The 25,400-nt window shown below is 47.6% G+C and overlaps 2 protein-coding genes across 6 annotated transcripts in view; both read right to left on the bottom strand.

The window, feature by feature from the left end:
* Positions 1-17,853, bottom strand: part of RLF (RLF zinc finger) — a 61,817-nt gene extending 43,964 nt beyond the window's left edge. For all 3 annotated transcript variants that reach the window (XM_051638147.1, XM_051638148.1, XM_051638149.1), the window contains exons 1-3: positions 17,688-17,853; positions 13,681-13,835; positions 6,845-6,926 (exon numbers count right to left, since the gene is read on the bottom strand). In XM_051638147.1, coding sequence (XP_051494107.1) covers positions 6,845-6,926; positions 13,681-13,835; positions 17,688-17,840 — 390 coding nt within the window. In that variant the 5' untranslated portion in view covers positions 17,841-17,853. The remainder of the gene's footprint in view (positions 1-6,844; positions 6,927-13,680; positions 13,836-17,687) is intronic.
* A 1,045-nt stretch (positions 17,854-18,898) lies between these two features.
* On the bottom strand, positions 18,899-23,919 carry LOC127393285 (ankyrin repeat domain-containing protein 18A-like). Of its 3 annotated transcripts, none has more exons than XR_007891422.1 (5): positions 23,666-23,919; positions 21,385-21,500; positions 20,969-21,142; positions 20,552-20,856; positions 18,899-20,052 (listed from the first exon to the last, which is right to left on the bottom strand). XR_007891422.1 is itself a non-coding variant. In XM_051638235.1 (5 exons), the coding sequence occupies exons 2-5, from the start codon at positions 21,388-21,390 to the stop codon at positions 20,553-20,555; spliced, it is 384 nt and encodes a 127-aa protein (XP_051494195.1). In that variant the 5' UTR covers positions 21,391-21,500; positions 23,666-23,919; the 3' UTR covers positions 20,349-20,552. The 3 variants fall into 3 exon arrangements, 2 of the variants coding, with proteins under 2 accessions (XP_051494195.1, XP_051494194.1); XM_051638235.1 differs by lacking the exon at positions 18,899-20,052 and having other exon boundaries at positions 20,349-20,585; positions 20,686-20,856; XM_051638234.1 differs by lacking the exon at positions 18,899-20,052 and having other exon boundaries at positions 20,349-20,856.
* Positions 23,920-25,400: the final 1,481 nt, after the last annotated feature.

Here is a 25,400-nt window from a genome sequence, read left to right as displayed (position 1 = left end):
GCGTCCTCGGAGAGGCAAGCAAAAACCCTCCCAACCCCCTCTGCCCTCCGAATTGCCCTTGAAGAATAGGTATGAAGCCTTGGAACTTCAGGGACAGGAAAATGAAGTTGGAGTGATAGATCTGTCTAGTGAAGCACCTAGGACTCGTTGCTCAGCTCCACGCCTTAGGACTTCTTCAACTAAGAAGGAAAGGAGGGTAATTGTGGTGGGAGACTCCCTTCTGAGGGGAACAGAAGGGCCCATCTGTCGACCAGACCCATCCCACAGGGAGGTCTGCTGCCTCCCTGGGGCTCGCATTAGAGATGTTAAAAGGAAACTCTCTAGTATGGTAAATCCATCTGATTACTACCCACTGCTGATTTTTCAGGTTGGCAGTGACGAAATCATTACAAGAAATGTAAGGGCAATGAAGTGAGAGTTCAGGGCCCTGGGACGGCTAGTTAGGGGGTCTGGAGCGCAAGTAGTGTTTGCCTCCATACCTCCTGCAAGAATGGGTGGGGAGATAAACAGGAAGAGTTTGCTAATGAATGAACGGCTACAAGACTAGGTGCCAAAGGCAGGGCTTTGGTTTTTTTGATCATGGGCTGCTCTATGAGACACATGGCCTGATGGTGGCAGGTGAGATGCACCTGTCACAGAGGGGGAAAAGGCTTTTGGGCAGGACTTGGCAGGGCTCATTGAGAGAGCTTTAAACTAGATGTGAAGGGGGAAGGGGAGAAAACTGGGTCTGTTAGGGACAAGCCCAAGAGGAACATACCAGGGCCTGAAGGAAGGTGGTCTAAGGAGGATTTGGTCCCACCAGTGTGCTCTGCTTGCTTCCTGAAATGCCTGTACACCAATGCACGCAGCATGGGGAATAAACAGGAAGAGTTAGAGGTCTGTGTGCGGTCTAAGGGTTATGATCTGGTAGCAATAACAGAGACATGGTGGGACAGCTCACACGACTGGAATGTGGCCATGGATGGCTATGTGCTTTTTAGGAAAGATCGGTTGGTGAAGCGAGGTGGTGGAGTTGCTCTTTATGTGAGAGAGCAGCTAGAATGTATCGAGTTTTGTGCAGGGGCTGATGAGGGGCGAGTTGAAATTCTGTGGGTAAGAATTAAAGGGCAGGGTGGTATGGGTGATACAGTTGTGGGGGTCTACTACAGACCTCCTGATCAAGATGAGGAAGTTGATGAGGCTTTCTACAGGCAGCTGAAAGCAGCCTCACAACTACAGTCCTTGGTCCTCATGGGAGATTTTAACTATCCCAATATCTGCTGGAAGACTTACACAGCCAGCCTTTCACAGTCTAGGAGGTTCCTCCAGTGCATTGATGACAACTTCTTAATGCAAATGGTGGACAAGCCGACTCGAAGAGGAGCATGGCTGGATCTTGTGCTCACCAACTAGGAGGGCCTTGTTGAAGCAGTGGTGGTCGATGGCAGCCTTGGCTGCAGTGACCACAAGATGGTGGAGTTCAGGATCCTGTGTGGGAGGAACAGAATACCCAGCAGGACCAGAACCCTGGACTTCCACAGAGCAAACTTCGGCCTCCTCAATCAATTGTTAAGGGAAGTCCCATGGGACAGGGTGCTGGAAGGTAAAGGGGCTCAAGATAGCTGGTCAGCATTCAAGGACCACTTCTTGCAAGCACAGGATCAGTGTGTCCCAATGGGTAGAAAATCTAGTAAGGGAGCTAGGAGACCAGCGTGGTTAAAAAAGGAACTGCTGGGCAAACTCAAGTGGAAAAGGAAAATCTATAGATCATGGAAGGAGGGGCTGGTTACTTAGGAGGAATATAGGACTGTTGTCAGAGAATGTAGGGAGGCAACTAGGAAAGCTAAGGCCTCCTTGGAACTTAACCTTGCAAGTCGGGTTAAGGACAATAGAAAGGGCTTTTTCAAATACATAGACAACAAAACTAATACCAGAGGCAATATAGGCCCACTGTTGAATGAGGTGGGTGCCCTGGTGACAGAGGATATAAAGAAGGCAGAGGTGCTGAATGCCTTCTTTGCCTCTGTCTTTACTCCTGCAGGCTTTCCCCATGAGCCCCAGATTCATATAGCCCCAGAAGAAGTCAAGATAAAGGAGGAGTTTGCCCAGGTAGATGAGGATTGGGTTAGGGATCAGTTGAGTAATCTGGACATACATAAATCGATGGGTCCAGATGAAATGCATCCAAGGGTGCTGAGGGAGCTGGCGGAGGTCATTGCTAGTCCACTCTCCATCATCTTCGGTAAGTCATGGGTAACAGGAGAGGTGCCTGAGGACTGGAGGATAGCAAATGTCACTCCAGTCTACAAGAAGGGCAAGAAGGAGGACCTGGGTATCTATAGACCGGTCAGCCTCACCTCCATCCCTGGAAAGGTGCTGGAACAACTTGTCCTTGGCACTATCTCTAGGCATATCAAGGACATGGGGGTCATCAAGAGCAGTCAACATGGTTCTACCAAGGGTAAGTCATGTTTGACCAACCTCATAGCCTTCTATGAGGAAATTACTAGGTGGATAGATGATGGTAGAGTGGTAGATGTGGTCTATCTTGATTTCAGTAAAGCATTTGACACCGTCTCCCACAGCATCCTTGTAGATAAGTTGATTAAGTATGGGTTTGATGATCAGGCAGTGAGGTGGATCAAGAACTGGTTGAAAGGAAGAAGTCAGAGAGTTGTAGTCAATGGGGCAGAATCTAGTTGGAGGCCTGTGACTAGTGGAGTCCCTCAGGGGTCAGTACGGGGACCAGTGTTGTTCAACATCTTCATCAACGACCCGGATGAGGGTACAGAATGTACCCTCATCAAGTTTGCTGATGACACCAAGCTGGGAGGAGTGGCTGACACACCAGAAGGCTGTGCTGCCATTCAGAGAGACCTAGACAGGCTGGAGAGTTGGGCAGGGAAAAACCTGATGAAGTTCAACAAGGGCAAGTGTAGAGTTTTGCATTTGGGGAAGAAAAACATAATGTACCAGTACAGGTTGGGGGCTGACCTGCTGGAGAGCAGTGTAGGTGAAAGGGACCTGGGGGTCCTGCTAGACAGGAGGATGACCATAAGCCAGCAATGTGCCCTTGTGGCTAAGAAGGCCAATGGCATCCTGGGGTGCATTAGAAAGGGTGTGGTTAGTAGGTCAAGAGAGGTTCTCCTCCCCCTCTATTCTGCATTGGTGAGGCTGCATCTGGAGTATTGTGTCCAGTTCTGGGCCCCTCAGTTCAGGAAGGACAGGGAACTGCTGGAAAGAGTCCAGTGCAGAGCCACAAAGATGATTAAGGGAGTGGAACATCTCCCTTATGAGGAAAGGCTGAGGGAGCTGGGTCTCTTTAGTTTGGAGAAAAGGAGACTGAGGGGTGACCTCATCAATGTTTACAAATACGTAAAGGGTGAGTGTCAAGAAGATGGAGCTAAGCTTTTTTCAGTGATGACCAGTGATAGGACAAGGAGTAATGGATACAAATTGGAGCAGAGGAGGTTTAAGGTGAATATCAGAAAAAATTTTTTTACTGTGAGAGTGACAGAGCACTGGAACAGGCTGCCCAGAGAGGTTGTGGAGTCTCCTTCTCTGGAGACATTCAAGACCCGCCTGGACACGTTCCTGTGTGATGTACTCTGGGTGATCCTGCTCTGGCAGGGGGGGTTGGACTAGATGATCTTTCGAGGTCCCTTCCAACCCCCTATGATTCTATGACACACTACTACACCTGGAAGCAACACATCTTGAATTTTTCTTTAGTTCTAAATGCTGACAGGAGACAACTGGGCTTGTGTCACCCATCTGTCCCTAGGATTTAAGACTTTCCTTCCAACATATTCAGGCTGAATGAAGTACTCTCATCTGACTAAAAACTTGCTCTCTATTGACAGAAGTATCAAGGCTCCAACACTTGTTTCAGAAACCTAGAAACGCATGTGCTTGTTACAGCACAAAAACAATTCTCCTTGGTAAGAACTCTCCTTGCAGATCCCTCCAGATAAAAGCTAGTTATTTGTAGACCCGCTTTATACCTCTGTTATAATGGGAAAAAGCCTGTTTATGCCTTCCCAAATGCTGAATACGAGAGAACACCACGTTTCAGGTCTAAGCCAACTCAGTTAGAAACTTCTTATATGACAGGGGGGCTACAAAGATGAAGACTCCCTTTCAAGAAAACACCACATGGAGAAGATGAGGGCTAATGGGCACAATTGACTCCTATGGAGATTCCAAGCGGATACAACAGGAAAATTTTTTCACAATTATGACAAGTGACTGGAATAATCTCTCCAGGGAAATGGTGGATTCCTGTCCTGGTTTGGGCCCAACAAAACAACAAAGAACCAGCCATATGGCCACTCACTCAACTCCCCCCAACACACACACTGGGATGGGGAAAACAAAGCTCATGGGTCAAGACAAAGGACAAGGAGGGTTCTTTACCAATTAAGGTCCCAGGCAAAACAAACTCAACTTGGGGAAAAATAATAATTTAATTTCACACTAATCAGATGCACACAGGACACAGACACACATAGAGCAGGGCTTGCACATGTTACCCCACCCTTCTTCCTGGGCCCATATCACTTTGTTCCCCATTTCTCTCCCTCCTTCCCCCCAGCGGCACAGGGGGATGGGGTTTAGAGTCAGTTCTCAGGCTGGTGGTTCCTGCTGCTCCTTCCTCCTCAGGAAGAAGGATTCCTCACAGTCCTCCCCTGCTTCCACATGGGGTCCCTCCATGGCAGAGAGTCCTCCACGAACCTCTCCTTCATGAGTCCTTCCCACCAGGTCCGGAGATGCTCCAGCACTGCCCACAGAGTCATGGGGGCTTCAGGAACAGTGGTTGGGCTCCCCTGGCCCAGGGGCTTCCACAGCTGAATCATCTGAGTCCACTGGTCACAAAATCCAGGTCACCAAGATCACCCCTCCTGGTGCCTTCAGGGAATGTTTCACCACATTTCTCCATGAATGCAGGACAGCTGCCATCTCGCCATGGGTTGCAGGGAAACTTCTGCTTGGGCACCTTCCGCCCCTTCTTCCTCACCAACCACCAGCACCCTCTGCCTCTCCAGCAATTATTTTTTTCTGTAACTGCTGCTCTGCTCAGGTCTCATTTCGGTTCTTTCATATATTAATGGCAAAGGTGTATCTATTATCCCTCTAAATGGCTCGTTGGCTGGTTTTGGAGCAGGGAGAGCAGGCCTTTTCCTCACTACCAAAAAAGCCCTGCCAAACCAAACCAGCACAATTCTCTAACACTGGATGCCCATTTGGCTGGACAGGGTGCTGGGCCATCTTGTCCAGACTGTGCTTTTGCCAAGAGAGGTTGGATGAGGTGATCCTTGAGGTCTCTTCCAACCTGGTATTCTATGATTTGCTCCTCCTTATCCAGTGATGACTGGATTTTAGAGCTGCCTTGAAAACAGTAAGTTTCAACTTCTTCCATCAGCCAAAAAAGATGAACCTGTGGCTGATCAGCTTTATTTGTGACATCCCCACAAATGAACGGGTTGAGAGCACAGACCTAACCCCTGCAACACCACAGCTACTAACTACAGACCACGTGTAATAGATGGCACAGCCAGGTCAAAAATTATTTTATTGTCAAAATAAACCGATCCACCATCACACTTAGTTCTGAAGTGCTGCAATGTCCACTGCCATCTGTCATAGTCACTAAGGGAGTCACAGGCCTTATGAACCAGCACACAAAATGAACGACAAAACTCTGATTCTAAGACCATAGGATTTAAACAGTACCTGCTGCATTTCTTTCTACTACCAAGTAATGCCACACCCAGCTCTTTTTAGGGTTGCCATGATAGTGGTATTTCAGGAAAAGGAGGTCTGCCCACACCTGAAGACACCATTCACAGACCACCAGACTACAATGCTCTAGTAGTCTGTTTCACTCAGTATAAAAGAGCCAGGTTTATTCACCCTCAGTCTACCGAAGAGTTTCCACATCTGTAATTTCCCTGATTGCAGGTGAAACAAAAGTAGCAGCTCCTCTATAACCCTTATACTTGCATCTTCAGTGTTACTGCATCAGCAGTTGCCAAGCCTCAGGGAGTTGAGGAAATCCCCAGTCACAGAGCTATAAGATCTTGTGACAAGGTGTGCACATGGACAGCTGCAAGGTCTAAGTTCACTTCCTTCCAATTACTTCCTGCCAAAGTCTTCACTTCAGTAACTTGTAACATGTATGAGCTTCCAACTTCATCAGTCACAGTTAAAGCCAGAACAGGCAATAACAGCAATAGACCAGTCCCTGGTCCTGGAAGCATCAGTAGAGCCACAGCAACGCTACTACTCCTGACTTTAAGCTCCATAAAGAACATAAGCCCTGACAGACAGTCAGGTACTACCTCCAGACTAAAACCTTGAAAACATCTCTTCCTCCTATATAGTCTACAGTAGCCATTTGCATTTAAGTGTAGGAATAGTGGTATTATGAGCTTGTTTCAGCACCACCTCAGAATAAACACTTCAAGGAACCACATGGACTAAAGATCTGTCCTACTAATTCATCCCTCTGAAATCAGGTATAGCCACCAAATTGCCACTCCAATCTCCACAAAAGATTTTTTTGCTATCTTCAAAGTAATACTTCAGAGCTGTTACATTACTCTAAGTCAGTCTCTCACATAAACCATTAGATAGATCAAGATTTGCTACAGTTCTTTTGCTGCAGTTAATTGTGTAGTTATAAATCAACTGTTGGGCCTAGGGCAACAGTTAGTCTTTTACTGCTCAGAAATTCTTGCTGCCTAGGTAATAGCAATGCAGGACAGGTAGAATTCAGGGGAAGGGTAGAAGGAGATAAGCACAACAGCAGCCTTTTTTTTTCGTTAATAAGGTAAATCAGAAAAAAGAAAGTCAGAACACTTACCTGTATGGACTGATGGAATCCTAACCACACCTCATGCGGCAATTCACTTTCAGGAATTGAAAGCAGTAGCTCAAAACAACTCCTGGAAAAGTAAGAGGCAAGTAATCAAGCTACCTGAACACATTCTGGTTTTACGTTAAATAACATTGTGGCACATGTTACTTAGCATTCAGGTAAGAAATTACAGTAACGCTAAAACATGTTTGATTGCACAAATCAGTTAAAAGTCAGAAACAGCCCCATAATTAGGTATGAGTCATCATATAGGAAGTGTGCTCCTTTTTACTATCACAGAATTGTTAGAGTTGGGACCTCTAGAGATCATCTAGTCCAACCCTCCCACTGAAGTATGATCACCTAGAACACTTTACCCAGGACTGCTTCCAGGTGGGTTTTGAGTATCTCCAGAGATGGACTCTCCATAGCCTCCCTAGGCAGCCTGTCCCAGTGCCTTGTCACTCTCATTATAAGTAAGTTTTTTTCTTATATTTAAATGAAACTTCCTGTGTTCCAGCTTGTACCCATTGCCCCTCGTTGTGACACTGGGAACTACTGAGAAGAGTCTGGCTCCATCTTCCTTGCACCCACCCTTTAGATACTTGCATACATTGATAAGGTCTCCCCGCAACCTTCTCCTCTCCAGGCTGAACAGTCCCAGCTCTTTCAGCCTTTCCTCATCAGGGACATGGTCCAATCCCCCTGTCATCTTCATTACCCTCCTCTGGACTCTCTGCAATAGTTCCCTGTCTCTCTTGAACTATGCACAGTCTTGCCAGGATAAAATTGCAGCTACTCTTATAATCCAAGATTGTGGGTTTAATGTGGCCCAGTAACACTGCATTAGAGAATTTCTGCACAATCCTCTCACAAAGGAATCCTAATAGCCATTCTGAATAAAATTCATTTGCCCCCAGCATGGTCTCTTTGCCTAGAGTGAGAATGAAAGCCAGCTTTACCCAGCAAGTTTCACTGCTGACATATAAAAGAAAATAAAACTAAGGAACAGCCTGGCAGAAGACAACACATGCATCAGCACAAAGACGGACCTAGAGGACAAATCCCGAGCAGTATCCTAAAAGCAACAGGCTGAGAAGCTATGTCAAGAGGTGCATCAGCACAGAAATGAACCTGCAGAATAGATTCCTAGAAATACCTGGTGAATCTTACCAAACATTACCTGCATTGATATGCATATCAAAGCCATTCAGAATAAAGTCAAACATTGTTTGATTGTAAAATTCCTAGTTCATTAATCCAGGGAGCTGCTGTATTTGTGTAGCTCAGTTATCTACACTACCTAGTTGGAGAACATCCTTAATTTCTTCATCAAGCCAAGCTCCTGCTTAAAAATAGGAGACTAGTCACTCAGTCTTGATTTTATATACAGGCAAGTTTGCTACATCACATTTTCAACTTTGTCAAACAACTAATGTTAGTATGAGTCAGCCCCATCACAGTGGGGTGTGAACTTCTGTTGTGCATCAGGTTTTCCAAATGAAAATTCAGGAAAGCAGGAAGTGTTCAAAAAGGTTTAACATTTCTGAAATAACCTGCAAATTTGAGACCTATATATTCCATATGTAAGTTCAGATTCCAAAAATACAAGATGGAGGAAAGCAAGACCTACTTGAGTTCCCACTAAGACCATCAGGTCAATGCCAACCCTTTTCCAAAAGGAAACACATTTAGCACATCCATCTCATTTCAGGAAAAAACTTGGGAGAACAGTAACTGTTTTCTAGGAGGCAAAGCACTGGCAGAACTACTGCCTATACTGCCCTCAAACAGAGGCTACCTAAACTTGTATGGGACATACCATTACCTAACCAAAAACCCCACCAACAAAACAAAACTGAAATGAAAACCAACACAACAAACAAACCCCAACTGCTGCACAAAACAATCTGACCTAATCAAACTAAATGTGTTAACTATGACACTCTGCCTAGAGATTGACAAGATTTATGCACAGCAAAGCTGTTCTCATAAATAATGAAAACATAGATAAACTGGACTAGGACTCCACATATAATAAATGTGCTGAATAACTGCTGTTGGCTACACCTACATTGTTAAATGTTTCCGACTTGCTATTGTCTTTTCAAAACCTCTACTCCCAAATAGTAAATAAAAGAATGACAGGAAAACAATCTTACCATAGATGGAAGAGCTAAGCTAGAGGGATGGGAAAATTAAGAGATGACCATAAAGCAAACAGGAGTTTCAAAACTGCTTAGTATCCAAAATGACCTACTTTCCTTTCCCCTCTCCTCCTAACTTCTGATAAATACACTGAACAAACTGCTACACCTAGAGTTTTCAGAAAGATTCAGCAGTAAAATACATGAACAAGATCAGATGGACAAATAGTGTACTACCATCCAGCCATCCTTTTCACATCTCAGAAGTTTGCCTTCATAGCACAATCCTCCTTTCAACAGGGGCTTAGACCTGCAAAAGCTCTAAACGCTTCTGTTAGACAGGGAGAAAATACAATAGCCTTCACCACGGTAATTGAGTAATTATTCACATCATCAGGCACTGGAATATCAGTAATTACTATGCCTGTGACAGTGGGTAACAGGATCACCAGATACTCCAACTGACATAGGTCTCAATATAATAAAATATTCAGGACTCACTTTTCCTTTGTACTCATGCTTTCAAGACAAGTCACCAGCCCAGGTATCTTGGAGCCAGGTGGTTGCTACTAGACTACAACTTTAAAACAAACTTACAAAAACAACTTTAAAATAACTTTACAAAATCTTACAGCAGCTGAAATCTATTTTAACCTAAGCAAAAAAAACCAAACTAAAACAAAACCAACAAAAAACAAAAAACCCACCTAAACAAACTACTAGCTATATGCCCAGCTTTCATGTATGTCATGCAGAGACTCTTTTCATCACATAAAACATTTGCAAACTTGATGGTCAATGTGCTTTTGAAAAGTCTTTTGATGCACATCTCATTTTCAGACATAAGGAAAGTAAACCAATACTATCTATTCCCAGTCTTTTAATGCCTGGAAATACTTTTTCTAGAAGATTACTTTTTCATGTAGACAATACTGGCTATGTAAAACATCAAGTTTAAACAAAACAGCCAATCAACTTTTTACAAATAATTTTTCTGTACTTAACCTTTAAAGCTGCTACATGGACAGTAAAAAAAATCTGAAAAAAAGATTTTCAAAGCATTGTGTAACCCAGGACCAAGCTGAATGAAGAAATTAAAATTCTTCTGTTGCGAGTTCTGAAGCCTTCCTCAGAATCCCAACATCAAGTACTTGTTTGGAAATCACTCCATGAGAAATTTGGATCTTGGGGTGCAGAGCCACCAGATAAACAGACTTGGAGCACAAATGCAAAAGTAATACCCAGGATTTTCTAATTACAATTTCCTTGGCAGAAAAATAATCAAGAGTTGTTGCCAAAGTTTTTGTTACAAGAATGGACTCAAAACACACAGCTGCAGAAAGACCAGCCAGTCTTCCCTACTAGCAAGGGGAGGAATGGCCATTTAGCTTAATACTTCCTTTTGGTCCTTATTTTTCAATACTTCAAAATGCACCTCTGTCCCCAAAAGCACATTTCCTTCTTTATTGTAATGCAACTAAACAGAAATTAGGTATCATGCCTAAGACCAGAAATAAAAATATCAAAATCACTTCATGAGGTCAAGTCTTTCTACTTTAGTCTATCAGTACCACCACAATTCTTACCTACACAAAACTCAATTGCAAACTTTAATCATAATTTTTGCAAATAAACTGTAATGAGTGCTTGAAAGCTTCCCTTATTAAAAAAAAATATATATAAAAAAAATAATTAATCTCAAATAAATCTCAACTCAACTTCAAAACACCTTTCAGGAGAACATCTCCTAGATTTGAATGTTTATTTTTAAAGGAATAAATCCAGAAAAATTAATTACAATACAATTATTCTGTAATCACTTTGTACTTCGTTCACTATTATTTTAAGACAGAAGTTTTGAAAAGTTAATTTAAAAAGCATCCTAATTTTGTTAATCTTTAGAAAATCATCTTTAAAAGTTTTGTTCATCTTTAGAAAACTTATGTTAAGCTTCCTAGAGTTAAAAAGCTAGTTCATCTGTTGCCAGGAATTACCCTGCATTTGTTAAGAGTTGAGTTAGCTCTTCATGAGATAGCAGTCAAATATTAGTTACTGACAAACACAACATGACCTGGGAATAATTCTTTCTACTTCTTTAAATGTAATCTATTAATCTTAGGACCACATAAACCATTTTCAGATGGAAGTAAAATTTTCATACTGACAGTAACATGAGCACCTTGCTCCTAAACAGTATCTTCAGAAAAAAAAGCAACCACAGAAACTCAAGTGAACAGTCAGCTTCAAGGGCTTCCTGAGATTCACAAGGAGAGCCAGTGAACCAACTCTCCGTGAAAAACACCTTTGAAATATCTAATTCTTTATTAATTCTTCTACAGAGGCAATGCCTTTGGTATATTAGTATTGGGGGCTGAGAGCAACATGTTGTGCTTCGCAGCTGTGGAAATGAGCAGCCCGAGTTCTACTTGCCCAAAGCAGGTATGCCCCTTCATGGCCACGGCCAAGAAGAACATTCCTGTTCCCCACAATCATTTGCCAAAACTGCAAAGAGCAGCAAGCACTCAAAGCTGTCCTTTTATTTTCTTCAGTTAGACAGTGGACCAACAAGCATGTTTCTTACAGAGGGCACAGTCTCTACACCACGTCAGATTTACTGTGAACACACAACTGACCTGGTTAGGCGGCAGGGAAAGCCACAATATACTGAGTTTTGCTGTTACTGGCTCACCCTGCTGAGAAACATGTTGGGAGGAGGAAGTTATTTCTCAAAAGAGCACTTCTGCTTCAAAACAGGAAGCTTGCTAGTTTCATTCCTCATCAGGGTTCAAGTCTGAAAACACATATTGTGTACAACAGCTGTGGGCAAGCCAACTGTCTCCCCAAAAATCACAGCTACATGGTACCAGGATGCTTTCACATCCCTAGCCAAGTAATAGTATTCCTCCCTCATGGAACTAATTCCCTGCTCTAACTTCTCTCTCCTTCCCTTTGAAACTCTTATCCAAAAGAAGAACGTGGGAGAATTCAGCCGGTTATGCCTTTTACCTCACCCTATCTGCAGCCTCACTCATCGACCTTCTCAGTCTTTGATTCCTCTCAAACGTCATCACATATCATCAAACACCATCATGGACAGGAGAGATCTCAGCAAGCCAGCCTCTCTAGTGTTCTCCACCACAAAGTTTTCTGAATATAAAAGCAACAGCAAGCAAAACTCCTCACACTGAAAGATGGAAGAAAATGTATTAGCAGAAGCAGAATATCCTGACTTTTCTCAACAAGAGAAAAGCACTTCTGATAAACAATTCTGATACAGATTTGGGCTTCCTACCCTATGGTATGTAACAGTGGTAATGTATACAGAAAGTACTCCAGGTATGGATGATTTGCATACAAAACCAGTCAAAAACAAAGATTTGAACTGACATGAATAGAAAACAGCAGAATACACAAGCTAATTGATGATAACATGATGAAGATGAGAATACTCTATCCATAAAGGGACAGTCTGCACAAGCAATTAAGACAGTTCACCAAAAATACACATATTATATACCAGGTAAAGTATTTAGTAGTTTAAGACTTTAGTTTTCATATTAGGACAGACTTCTCCTGATTTCACATGTTTTCCCTTCATGACAGGTTTTTAAAAAAATAAATAACTCCTAGTTCACATATTTCTCTTAACTCCAAAAAAGAAAAATAATTCAAGGTATCTTATGGACATATCTGGTTCTGAGCTTTGATTTATAACGCAAGTTAGTACATTACAACAAGAGTATTTAACCAAGGAGTTCACTTCAAAATTCTTCTCAAACAGAACACCTGACTTCAGACGACCAAGCAAGTAAGCTACTGATAACAAAGGAAAAATAGCTCATTGAAAAACTGTCACAGAATTACTCAATGATGGTCTTCATACTCAAGGTTCTAGATCTTCAAACCCCCTCCTCAAACGAAACCTTACAGCAAGGAATGACCAGCACATCAAGTTAGCCTTCTCTGGCTAAGGGTAGTACTTGATTATACTCCAACTATGTGGAAGCTCCCAGGCTACACTCTTCAGTTACAAATAGCTGATTTGCACTTAGAACAGACTTTGAGGAAGTACAAGTTATCGAAATTTGGCTGATGAACAGAACTCTTTCTTGCTTGAAGAACCACTGTGCATAAAGTTATGTCTACAGACACTTGTCAAAGAGCTCAGGTTGAATTACTCTGTTTTGCTACCCTATAGCAACAGCCTGCATGTACCACTTAGACTGCAATAAATACAAAACAGCATAACCTCCTTAGAAAGGAAAATGTGCAGAACTACTTTGCATTACCAGTAAGGAACACATGTAAGCAGCAACTGCAGAGCAAGTGATACAGGTTTATTAATCCGTCCATGAAGGTCTAATGTTAAAGCTTCTGTTTAAGAGGATCACATTAAGCTTTTCTACCAAAAAAATGTGTTTTTCAGAATCTTTAAGAAAGAACTTTCCTAATACCTACACAATTATCTAAATACAAAAGAACAAAGCCTTAGCACTTGTTCATATTAATTAACAAAATGCCCAAGTATATTTTTCTTGTGATTAAAAAAGTACTAAAGACATTTACTAGATAATAAAACATAAATACAATTGTCAAATTAAGATGATTCTATTTTCAACAACTTGTCCTTTCATTTATTAAGTACAGTTTGAGGTGTTTTTTTTTAAAATATCAATGTATCAACTTAAAACTTACAGCACTAGTCTGCCAAGTACCAAAAGAACATCTTCACATTCTGTAGTCAAGTAAGGTCGTGCATTAGCAAAGCTCTGGATGGAGATCCGATATACTTCCAAAAAAGGTAAAATATGTTCCGATGCACCCCGACTGCCAGCATACTGAAGTAGTGTCTGAAAGAAAATGAATTAGCATTAGAAGTTCTCAGAACAGATTTTTATCTAAAAAACATCTATCAATATGAAGTATCAAGCCTATAGTGGAAGAATTCCAACAGTGAGAATTTACTGGTTTTAATGCGTAACATGTACATCTCACCAGTTCTTACTGATTTTCAGTGATGTGGGGGTTGAATTTTTCTTCTTTTTGGTGAGGTCTAAACCAAAGGTCTTACATTCCTTTGATCCTATGCTGTTAGGCTTCTGTGATTTGGTATCACAGAATCACCAAAGCTGGAAAAGACCTTTAAGATCATCAAGTCCAGCCTATGACCTAACACCACGACATCAGCCAGAACACATCACCAAGTGCCACATCCAGCTTTTCCTTGAACACCCTCAGGGATGGTGGCTCCACCACTTCCCTGGGCAGTCCATTCCATTGTCTGATCACCCTTTCCATGAGCTGTTTCCCCTGGAGCAGCTTCAGGCCAGGTCCTCTGCTCCTGTCACTAGTTGCCTGGGAGAAGAGCCTGACACACACACTACAGACCCATACCCCTCCGACTACAATCTCCCTTCAGGTAGTTGTAACATCATTCATATCATGCTTTGCTACACTTACCAATATCTTGCTACAGCTGGTTAAATAGCTCAACAAAAGAAAAAAATAATACAAAGCATTTGCATAACAGTTTGCAGCTCTGGACTTGAAAGCAAAAAATTCTCATTCTCTCTGAGGGATGTTTAAAACCAGTAGCTTTTCTCCTCAACAGAAGTTTTCCCTCTTATTTAAAAACATTTCAATTTATTTCACTATTTTGATGCAGTTATCAGAATTTCTACTGGGGAACAAGCAATTGGCAGAAATGTGATCTGTTAAGTTATAAATTCACAGAGAAGTTCTGCACTAGGCTTCTTTTATGCAACTGTCATGGAGAAAGCACCATGTAACACTGGAATCTATTACTAACGAGAAAGCAGAAAAATAGGCAATAACTTAAATATTAAGACCATTATTCCAGCTGTAGCATTTTATAGATAACATACGCTGCTCATACATACTCACAAAGCAAACATGAAGCCACTAGGAGGTGATACAAAACCCAGATCAGACTGTCATTTTTAAAATGCAAAGTTACCCTAGATTTTCCTGTTTGACCACATGAATCCTTAGTATCCAGGCACAGCACTGAAGAAGCAATGTAAAATCTAGCCAGTTTTAAGAGAAATCAAAACAAGTCTCAAAAATCATTGCAGGGACAACTGTGGTATCTCTGCTACACTACCATGTTATTTTCCTGCAGGTTGTGAAGTAATGCTGAGAGCAGGCAGGTACTGACAGCTCCTTCACAAGCAACACCCCTTCTCTGTATGCACATGCTCCTGCAACTCCAAACCAGTTATGCTTGTGCTCTTACCAGTTACAATCCCTCTCTCATGTTGCACCCTTCCTAGATCAAACAAGGTACCAATCTTGATTAAGGCCAACTGTGATGAAAACAAGAACAGTGACTGCTCTGTGGAACCCTCAGGGCCAAGATCAAGAAGATCACAGTACCCCACCTATTTAATGCAAGTCAAATTGTCCTAAGAGGACGATGAGGATATCAGGATTCAAGCTACTTCACCTCAAGTTGGTGCTCTGCATGACTGATTGATTTTAACACCTTAAACAAGCACATGATCATTATGACTGAAGGGGGACAACACTGCACAGACCTATCACGAGCTTGCTAAAACCAAGTGCAGTCATTACAATGGCCAGAAACTTCTAAGACAAAGACTAACTTGCCACACAGCAAGAACTAAGTGGCCAGATACACACTAGTTTGTGGATGCTGACACAGGCTATTAATAACACTAACAATGCCAGTGATCTAACTACACAGTACTAGTTCTACGGTGGGGGAAAGAAGAAAAGCAGACATCCACTAGACTGACACAACCATGTGTGATATTTAAGGAAAAAAATCTGTCAAACAATACTATCTAAGCATCAGTAAAATTCAAGACTGGTAGATTACTCTCCTATAACTCAGTACCAGTAATATCACTCTTAGCTGAATAAAAGTTAAAAACTCTCCAAAAACCCACAGCATGAATAGTTATAAAGATGTAAGGAGGGTGGAGGAAGGGAAGATTGGGAGCTTACAGAAATCTTCCTTAAACACAGCAAAAAGATTATTAGTAGAAGCAATTAATTACTAGTAAGTAACCAGTCTAAGTGCTTCTCTTGCAGTTTAATGAAGGTCTTGATAATGTAACTCAAATAATACGACATCAGAAGCATTAAATTCCATTCAAAGGCTGTCAAGCTGTAATACCTAGAGATACTCAACTGGTGCTTATCATAAAGTTACCTGTTCAGTAAACCCAGCAGTAACACTATCATTATAGTGACTACAGAAATAAAGACCAAACACAAATCTCTGCACTTTTCTAAAAATACATCCAGTAAAACCAATCCATTTAAAAAGTGAAATTTAGTACTCAATTATTTTGACAGACACTCAGTTCAAACTGTCTGGTCTGTGTAAACAACATAATATGGCAGAGATAAATAAACTTACTAGAAACACAGCACTCTTGCTTAACTGCAATCCTAGCACTGAGATCAAAGTCTTACATCTAATATTAGCAATTAATTGAGCTGCCCTTTATCAGAAACTTTTCCCCAAACCAATGAGGAATTATGGTTTCAGTGTGTAAGACAAATTCAAGGCTTATTAAGAGCTTGAACTTCAAAGATATGTGGGTTTGAACACTACTTTGCCATTACTACTAGTATACTGACAAGCAAAGTGCAATAACTGTATTACAGACACTCTTGAAAGCCTGTCTGCTATTTCACAAATATAAGTAAAGTTTTAGTACTCCACTAGACTCTTCTTGGAAGTCTATATACAAGATAAAATTAGACAATTTTTAACGTATCAGAAATATTTAATCTCCATGCTTAATGAACAGTCAAGGAACAATTCAATAAGCAATTGCTACCTCACAGTCTAATTACCTGAAGAGAGGATTTAAACATATCAAGCCTGGTTAATAAAAACACACACCCCCATCCTCCTTCCTTTGCCTACAATAACACATCTGACTGGTGAGTGGGGTGAGAACACACACCCACCTACTGCATAATCTAGAGATCTCTTCAGATTCAACAGCTATGGCTCTCCAACCTTGCAAACTAACAACAATTATTTAACCTTACCCCTCACAGGAGAAGACGCTGTAGAGGAAGCAAAAACTAATTAACCTTTGAAAGACTTTCTTTCAGAATGTTATCTCCATCATTGTGATTTTAATCAAGTTCAACTTTTCTTCTAGAAGTTAATGGCTCGATGCAGAAATTATAGATCCCTAGCCTGAGCTGCGAGAAGCAAGTATTCAAACAAAGTCACCAGGACCACAGAAGCTCACACAGTGACCTCAGTGAACTGCCGGCCTTCCCGAACCAGCCGGCAGCGCTTGTTCCGCGGCAGGTCTCAACCAAGGTCGAACGCGCAGTTTTGGTCCCGAGGCAGGCAAAGCGCAGACACGACCAGGAAGCGCGGCAGCTCCGCACTGAACATCCGCGGTGGGGGCCGCAAACCCAGAGACCCTCCTGGGGCCACCGGCGGTGCGAGCCCCAAGGCAGCTCCCGCGGTGCGGCGGCCCCGGGCGGGCAGCGGATGGCCCGCGGGTCGGGCCCGGGCCCAGCTCCGCCGGCAGCGCCGCGGCACGGCCCCTCCGGGGGAGCGAGCGGGGCCCGCGCAGCCCCCGCCGCGCCCCCCGCCCCCGCAGCCCCCGCAGCCCCGGGCTGGGGAGGGCGGCCCGGCTGCCGGGCCCGCGGCCTGCACGGCCCGCCCCGCACGGCCCCACCTGGCAGAAGCCCCGGCAATAGGCCCGGGACGAGGCCTCCGACACCTCCTGCTCGCGGAGCTCGCTCTGCAGCTGCCACAGCCGCGCCCGCAGCGCCGCCTCCCGCCGCGGCATCTCGGGCCGCGGAGCCGCCTCGGCCGCAGCGTCCGCCATCCGCGCCCGGCCCCGCCGCGCGTAGGCACGGCTCACGTGATCCGCGCCCGCTGACGTCATCGCCCCGGGACGGCGGCACGTGACGCGGCGTCAGTGTGGCGGCGGCGGGCACTTCCTGTTGTGGCGTCATCACGGCGCGACGGAGCGCGTCAAAGCCGCGCGCTGCGCCCGCCACGTGACCTGGGTCTGGGCCGGCCCCGGGGAGGGACCCGGGGGGGTTGGGGGGACCCCGGGGGTTGGGGGGCACACCGGGGGTTGGGGGGCACACCGGGGGCACACCGGGGGTTGGGGGGCACACCGGGGGTTGGGGGGCACACCGGGGGTTGGGGGGCACACCGGGGGCACACCGGGGGTTGGGGGGGACACCGGGGGTTGGGGGGCACACCGGGGGTTGGGGGGCACACCGGGGGCACACCGGGGGTTGGGGGGCACACCGGGGGTTGGGGGGCACACCGGGGGCACACCGGGGGTTGGGGGGCACACCGGGGGTTGGGGGGCACACCGGGGGCACACCGGGGGTTGGGGGGACACCGGGGGTTGGGGGGCACACCGGGGGTTGGGGGGCACACCGGGGGCACACCGGGGGTTGGGGGGCACACCGGGGGTTGGGGGGCACACCGGGGGCACACCGGGGGTTGGGGGGGACACCGGGGGTTGGGGGGCACACCGGGGGTTGGGGGGCACACCGGGGGCACACCGGGGGTTGGGGGGACACCGGGGGTTGGGGGGGCACACCGGGGGTTGGGGGGACACCCGGGGTTGGGGGGCACACCGGGGGCACACCGGGGGTTGGGGGGCACACCGGGGGGCACACGCACCGGCGGCTGCTTTTCTCCCCTCACCAGCACTGGACGGAAGCAGAAGGCACGCGCCTTGGGAAGCACCTTTCCTTCCAGGTGTCCCTGCCTTGACGTGCTGCTTGAAAAGCCGCCGTGCAGACCCCCTGGGGCGATTCGGAGCCATGACCAGGCCTGATCCATGCAGGACCCTCCTATTCCACCTATTCTGGAATTACCTGTACAACCTTTTCTGTCTTGTATACCTTCAAGACTACAATATTGTCCTTAAGTCATCCATGCTGCACATTTTATTTCCCTGCTTTTTGGAGGAGGGAGAGGTGGAATAGGAAGTACTGTCTTCTTGAACCAAAGGCAGCCAATAGACAGATCCCAGGTTTGTGAAAAGGCACAAAAGAAGGTAAAATGTTGATGTGGTGTGCACTGACACAAGAAGATGACCTGCATTTTCCTTCTCCAAATCCCTCACTGTGCAGCAGGGAGCCTGGAAGATCAGAGCTCCCTTGATCCACCCTGCATTTCAGCATGGAAAGTAAATGTAAGCTAGTGAAAAGGTTGGTGTTGATTCTCTTCACAGCCTAAGGACCAACATGGGGCAGGAGACCAGCAGGACACCTACAGAGGAGCCACACTGCTGCGGACAAAAGCTTAGGTGCTTGTGGCAGTTTCAGGAGACATGGCCTACCTGTTCCAGGGCCAAGAAGCTGGTCAAATGCCTTGTCTCCATTTCTGTAATGGTGGCTTCAACGTCTGGCTCTCGTGTGCAGACTCTGCACAGGCATGCTGACACGCACTGAGCAACTTGCTCAACCTCAGAGCTGTCTCTACTTGGAACCAAAGGTAGAAAAGAGACCTCCTGAGCAAAGGACAATTCTACCCTGAATTGTCCCATGAATATCTGCTGCAGCTAAGTTCACTTCCAGGCTCATGGAAGGGTCATATCTGCAGCCCCCCACCCAGGGAGGAGGACCAGATGGACAGCAAATTGACCCAAGTATTCCACTCCATGTATCCACATGTGCTCAGTGTAAGGTCGGGGATCATGGAAGTCAAGCCCCTTCCATGGCTGGTGTCCAGGGAGGACTCTGTCTGTCCATCCCCGTTGATCCCCAGGCCCGTGCATCCCTGTCCCTCATCCCTCTCCCCTCAGCTCCTGGCTGCTCTGCCCTCTCTCCGGCAGCTCCTCCATCCCCTGACAAGGACACTGCCCCACATTCCAAAGAGGGAACAAGGGCGGGGAAAGCAACAAGCAAGCATGGAATGGCACTCCAGAGAAAAGAACCCACTGGAGTCACTCATCCACTGAGAGCTCCTGAGTCACCTGACAGGGAGGAAAAGAAAACCAGCTGATGAAGGATTTCAGTAGATCTTGAGCAGGAAATGCCCTTTTCCTTTCTCTCTGAGGGTTTTATCACCTAAGTGACAGGAAACAGTAACAATCATTGGAGAAGAACAGAATCCATTAGAACAGTAACTCTGAGGGTCTGCCAACCTGACCCACAAGAACAAGAGGAAATCAAGCAAGGTGGTTGTTTATCTCTTCACCTCTTGCTCTTTTGCCCCAGACCACAAATCTACTGCAGGCTCTGCCACAGCTCCAGGGCTGTGAGGAAACACTCATAGCAGAATAAAGGCTGCTTGGCCAGAAGCTGCTCCTAAGGAGACAACAACACTGGCTGGAACTGTAGTTTCCTTCAATCCCCAAGAAAACTCGCCTGCAAATCATTTATTTTTGAAGGACATGTTCCCTGTAAACACACGCCACCCTGGGGGTGAAATGGAGCCCTCCTTCAGAAGCATTCCAGCCCTCCTCATCCTCCTCTTCCTCACAGCTTCTTGAAAAGCAAAGGAAAATGAGTCCTGTGTCTCTCCCATCATCCCTCAAGTCAGTGTGAGGTGTGTGGAAAGTCTCACCTTATTGAGTCTCCTTCTGATGAGTCACCTGTGGCTGTTCAGACATGAAATGACACCTTGACATTAGATGTGGCAGGCTAAAAATCAACGAGTGCAGACCAATGTGTCACATGGACAACTCTACAGGTTATCACCATGAAATCTGGGGCAGCTAGTTCAACACAGGGCAGCAGGAAAGAAGGCATCTTCAAAACAATTGCTCCTTTAAGCTGTGTCTCGAGTATGCACATCAGCTCCTCTGAGAAGGAGAAACTCTGCCACCTCTTCATGATGGTCACAGCCAGCACCCGTCGGGTACATCCCTCCTTGAAAGGACAGAGAAAGAAACCAAGGGAAACATCAAAGTCAAAAAAACAGGATGAGAAAATATCCATGCACCTTTCTGAAAGAACTTCCTGAAGAAATGGAAACATTTACCTTTTTCTTGGCATCAGTAGTGGCATGATGCTGGGGTAACAGCCCCACTATATTGAGAGCAGGAGACAGGACAGCCAGGTGACGGGCCGTGTTGCCATCACAGTCTGCCAGAGTCAAGCTGGCTTCCTGCTCCAGCAGAACAGCCACACACTCTTCCTGCTGGCTCTGCACTGCCTGGGAAGAACACACACACAAAGGAAAGTCTTCCAAAGCTGACCTTGCACTGTCCCAGCTCACCCAGCTTCTCAGCACTGGGGAAGAAAAGCATCTGCAACCATGAGCTCACCTTTGCTGTTCCACCCCAATTACATCGGGCACGTTTCTGCACAGGCCTGTGCACAGAATCCTGCCAGACACCCCTCCATTCCTGCACAGGCCACGAGCCCCTCTCCAAGAGCAGGACACATGCCACATACCTTCATCAGGGGCGATCTCCTCCAGTTGTCAGAGAGGTCCACCTGGCAGTTCTCTCCCACCAGAAATCTTACCAACCCCACATGGCCCGTTGGCACAGGTGAGATGCAGAGGTGTCCTAAAAATAAGACAGGAGCTTAACATGGACAGACCACCCAGCCCTGGGGACCCTGCCCAGACCCTGCTTGTCCCCAGGACTGCTGCAACAATCCTGCACTGATCCCCCCCTCAGGCCAGGAGAGAAGTGCTGATGCCTCAGCAGCTGCATGACAGCCCTGCAGGTTGTCCTGGTTTGAGCCAGGATGAAGCCACTTTTTCTTTTACTGATTTTTACTATGGGGCAGGGGGGTCATAGATCTCCCCGTAGTGTCTGAGCCAGCAGAGTAAAGATGTGACCTGGAAGACCCAGCAGTTAGAGAAACATTCCACCACTTGTTATCATTCCTAGCTGGAACACTCTGCTACTAGTTAAAAGAAAGCTTGCTGAAGGAAAAAAAAAATCAGTAGAAGGAAAAGTGGCTTCATCCTGGCTCAAACCACGACACAGGGAGACCCAGGGCCAAGGGGCAGGGCAGGGGCAGCACTTCCCACCGCACCTGAGCCCACCCAGCAGCTGCCAGCAATGGAAAGCTCTCCAGTTTCCCCTCCCAGCTGACAGGGAAAGTCTTGCTTTCCAAGCAACCGCCTTCAACAGGAGCCCCCACAAGCCCTCAGGGGGGTGATGCCAGCTGGCCCCCAACAGCTGCCGGGGGGCTGGTGGCCCCGGGCTAGCGCTGCCCTGGCTCCCTGGGCTCCGTGTCCCAGCACAGCCCTTGTGCTGCAGCCAGGGCTGCCGGGGCCTCGTGGAGCTTGGCTCAGGCCCTGCTGCAGCCCCGCCTGCCAGCAGCAGCCCAGCTGTCCCCTCAGCCCCACAGCCCCTCACCGCTTCTCCTGGTCGCGGCTGTCGATGCCCAGCACCCTCAGCCCCCAGCGCCAGCGCCTCAGCCAGGCCAGGTCGCCGCGGGCAGCCGCGCGGTGCAGCCTGCTCATGGCTGTCCTCTGCAGCTGGCGGGCACTGGCGGCACTGGCGGCACTGGCGGGGGCAGCGCGGGGCTGCCCAGCAGCGCGGCCAGAGGGCGAACGCTGCCGCTTCTTCCTCCAGAGCCCCATCAGCCGCTGCTGCGGGGCGGGAGCAGCAGGAGGCACCGGCGGGCTCTGCCGGGCCCGGGGCGAGGCCGAGGGAGGGAAAGGACCGAGCCGAGCGGCACGGAGAGCAGGGGCAAGCGAGGCCGGAGCCGAGGAGGAGCACCCTGGGCAGAACCGCTGGGCACTGGGCTCATGCAGTTAGCATCTTAATGAGCTATTAGCACACTAAGATACACCCCTGCCCTGGGTTGGTCCATGGGGTTGTTCCTGGACACAGGGACAGTGTCCCCTCAGCAGGTTCACTGGTGACACCAAACTAGGAGGGGGGTGACACCCCCGGGGGCTGAGCTGCCACCCAGGGTGACCTGGGCGGGATGGAGAGTTGAGGAGTGAGGAACCCCGTGAGGTTCCCCAAGGGCCATGGAAGGTCCTGCATCTGGGGAGGAACAAGCCCGTGGAGAAGCACAGGGTGGGGGGGACCTGCTGGAGAGCAGCTCTGGGGACAAGAACTTCAGGGTCCTGGCGGCCAACAGGGTGACCATGAGGCAGCAACGTGCCCTGGTGGCCAAGGAGGCCAATGGGCTCCTGGGGGGCATCAGGAGAATGTGGGCAGCAGGTCAGGGAGGTTCTCCTGCCCCTCTCCTCTGCCCTGGGGGGGACACCTCTGGAGAACTGGGCCCAGGTCTGGGCTGCCCAGGTCAGGAAGGACAGGGAGCTGCTGGGGAGGGGACAGCAAAGGGCCAGGGAGATGCGGAGGGGCTGAGAACATCCCTGTGATGAGGAAAGGACCTGGGACTGTTCAGCTGGTGAAGAGCAGATAAAGGGGGGGTGTCCTCAATATCTCCAGGGTGGGGGTCAGGAGGGTGGGGACAGATTCTTCAGTGGTGCCCAGGGAGAGGACAAAGGGCAACAGGACAAACTGGAGCACAGGACGTTCCTCCTGAGCATGAGGAACTTCTTGGCTGTGAGGGCAGCAGAGCCCTGGTCCAGGCTGCCCAGAGCCGGGGGGAGGCTCCTTCTCTGGAGACACAGCAGACCCACCTGGCTGCTGTGGGACCTGCTCTGCTGGGGGTGGCACTGGGTGATCTCCAGAGCTCTCTCCCAACCCCCCTTCCCTGATGTTGTTTCTATCCCCTGGATGTGCCCCCCAGCACCCACCTCTGCTGAAGGTTCCTCTGCAGGAATCTCCTGGCGAGGCTCTCGGCTCGAGGCCGAGGCAGCCAGGAGGGCCCGGGCACAGGGGGTCGGGCAGGAACCCCCCGCAGGCCCCAGGTCCGTCCTGGGGTTACAGCTCCAGGGAAAGCGGGGCTGGGCTGTGGGACCCCCAGGTCCCCAGGGAGGGGATCGGGACCCCCGGGCTGGGGAGGGGCCGGGGGGGCCCCGGGGCCGGCAGCGCCATCTTGGCGGGTCAGCGCGGGGGCAAAGGGCGAAGGGCACGGCGGGAAGGGGAGGGGGGAGCTGAGCGCGGATTGGCTGGCGAGCCGGAGCTCACGTGATAGTGGCAGCAGATCATGTGACCAAAGGCGGAAGCGGCTCCGCGGGCCCGGAAGTGGTGGCTGGTGAGCTCCGGGGCTGGAGCTGCAGCCGCTTTCCCGGCCTGGAGAGCGGGGGTCAGACCCGTTCCCGGCCGTCTGGGTGGATCCCGGCCCTGCAGCCCTTGTCGCGACAGCGGGTCTGTCACCTGGTGTGCAAGGAGCCAGTTCACACAGAGCCCAGAGATCTGCTGCAATACCCAGTTCTGCACAGAGCAGGGAGCAGGGGGTGTTCCACACAGCAAGCTCAGCTCCTGAAACACCAATGCTACTTTTATACCCGAAACATGAGAAGGAACTTGATCTCTAACATTGCTCTTTCACTGCACACACGATGGGTCACTAACCCCTCGCTGCTATTCCAAGGGGCAATGCTCAGGAATGTCACTGTGCCTGCTCCAAGAGTGGGGGGTTGTTGTTAGCAGGGGTCCCTCCAGCCTGTGGGTGTGGATTTCAGGCTGCTAATGGCTCGTTAATAGATTCACAGGGTGATTTCAGTTACTCTGTGTGTTTTTCCCCAGAGCTCCAGGCTGTCCCCAGGCCAAGCTGTGGGCAGAGCTCCTGTCCACCCCTTCCATCTGTCCTGCAGGCCTGTCTCAAGGGCTGGTGACTATTAGAGAGTGTTCTTCTCTAACTGGAATCCGGTTTTCTCTAATTCTCCCTGTTTCACTGATATCTAGGCCCTGTTTTTATTCTGCATGTCCCTTGTGTTCTCTTTTATGGGATTTTTCCCAAATGTGATTTCCCCCCTCCCCCCCCCCCCCGAATTTTACTTATTTCAATTAATAACTGACAATTCCGCCCTTCAAGACTTAAATATATATATAAGCTTTTAATCATACAAGCCTTGCTCAATATTTTCCTTCTTGGGCATGTTTTCCCAGTAATATTTTAGCAGGTTGTTTTTATCGAGAGGCTGGTCCAGGAGATACTGGCAGGAACAGGGACATCAGTCGTAGGTGCCCCTTTCTCTGAATGTTCAGGGCAGTGAATGCAAATCCAGCAGCTGGATTGGTTGCTTGTTCCAGCTGCCTCCTGAGCTGAGCTGATGTGCATGTTCTTTTCCCAAGGCCTGTGAGATGTGTCCATGGCATATGTTCCCAAATTAGTTATTAGTATTATGGTAATATTGTTAAGTTCAACAAACCCACACTCCTCCAGATGAGCATGACCTCTGAGTAGTTCTGATTTATTTTTGTTAATGCAAGGGAGGTAAAACTACTATGGGTGTGAGGGACCAGCCCTCAGGACCTATAGTTGCTGGAGTTGGTGTCAAACCCCCACTGTAACCCCCAAACAAAGTCTCGTTTGCATCCCAAGAGCCTTGTCTGAGGGGGCGGAGGCTGCACTGGTGGCTGCAC

The sequence above is a fragment of the Apus apus genome, chromosome 21, assembly GCF_020740795.1.
Source record: "Apus apus isolate bApuApu2 chromosome 21, bApuApu2.pri.cur, whole genome shotgun sequence".
In the NCBI taxonomy this organism is placed as follows: Eukaryota; Metazoa; Chordata; class Aves; order Apodiformes; family Apodidae; genus Apus; species Apus apus.
Note: the sequence above shows the minus strand (reverse complement) of the source record. Positions and strands in the feature narration are given on the sequence as shown.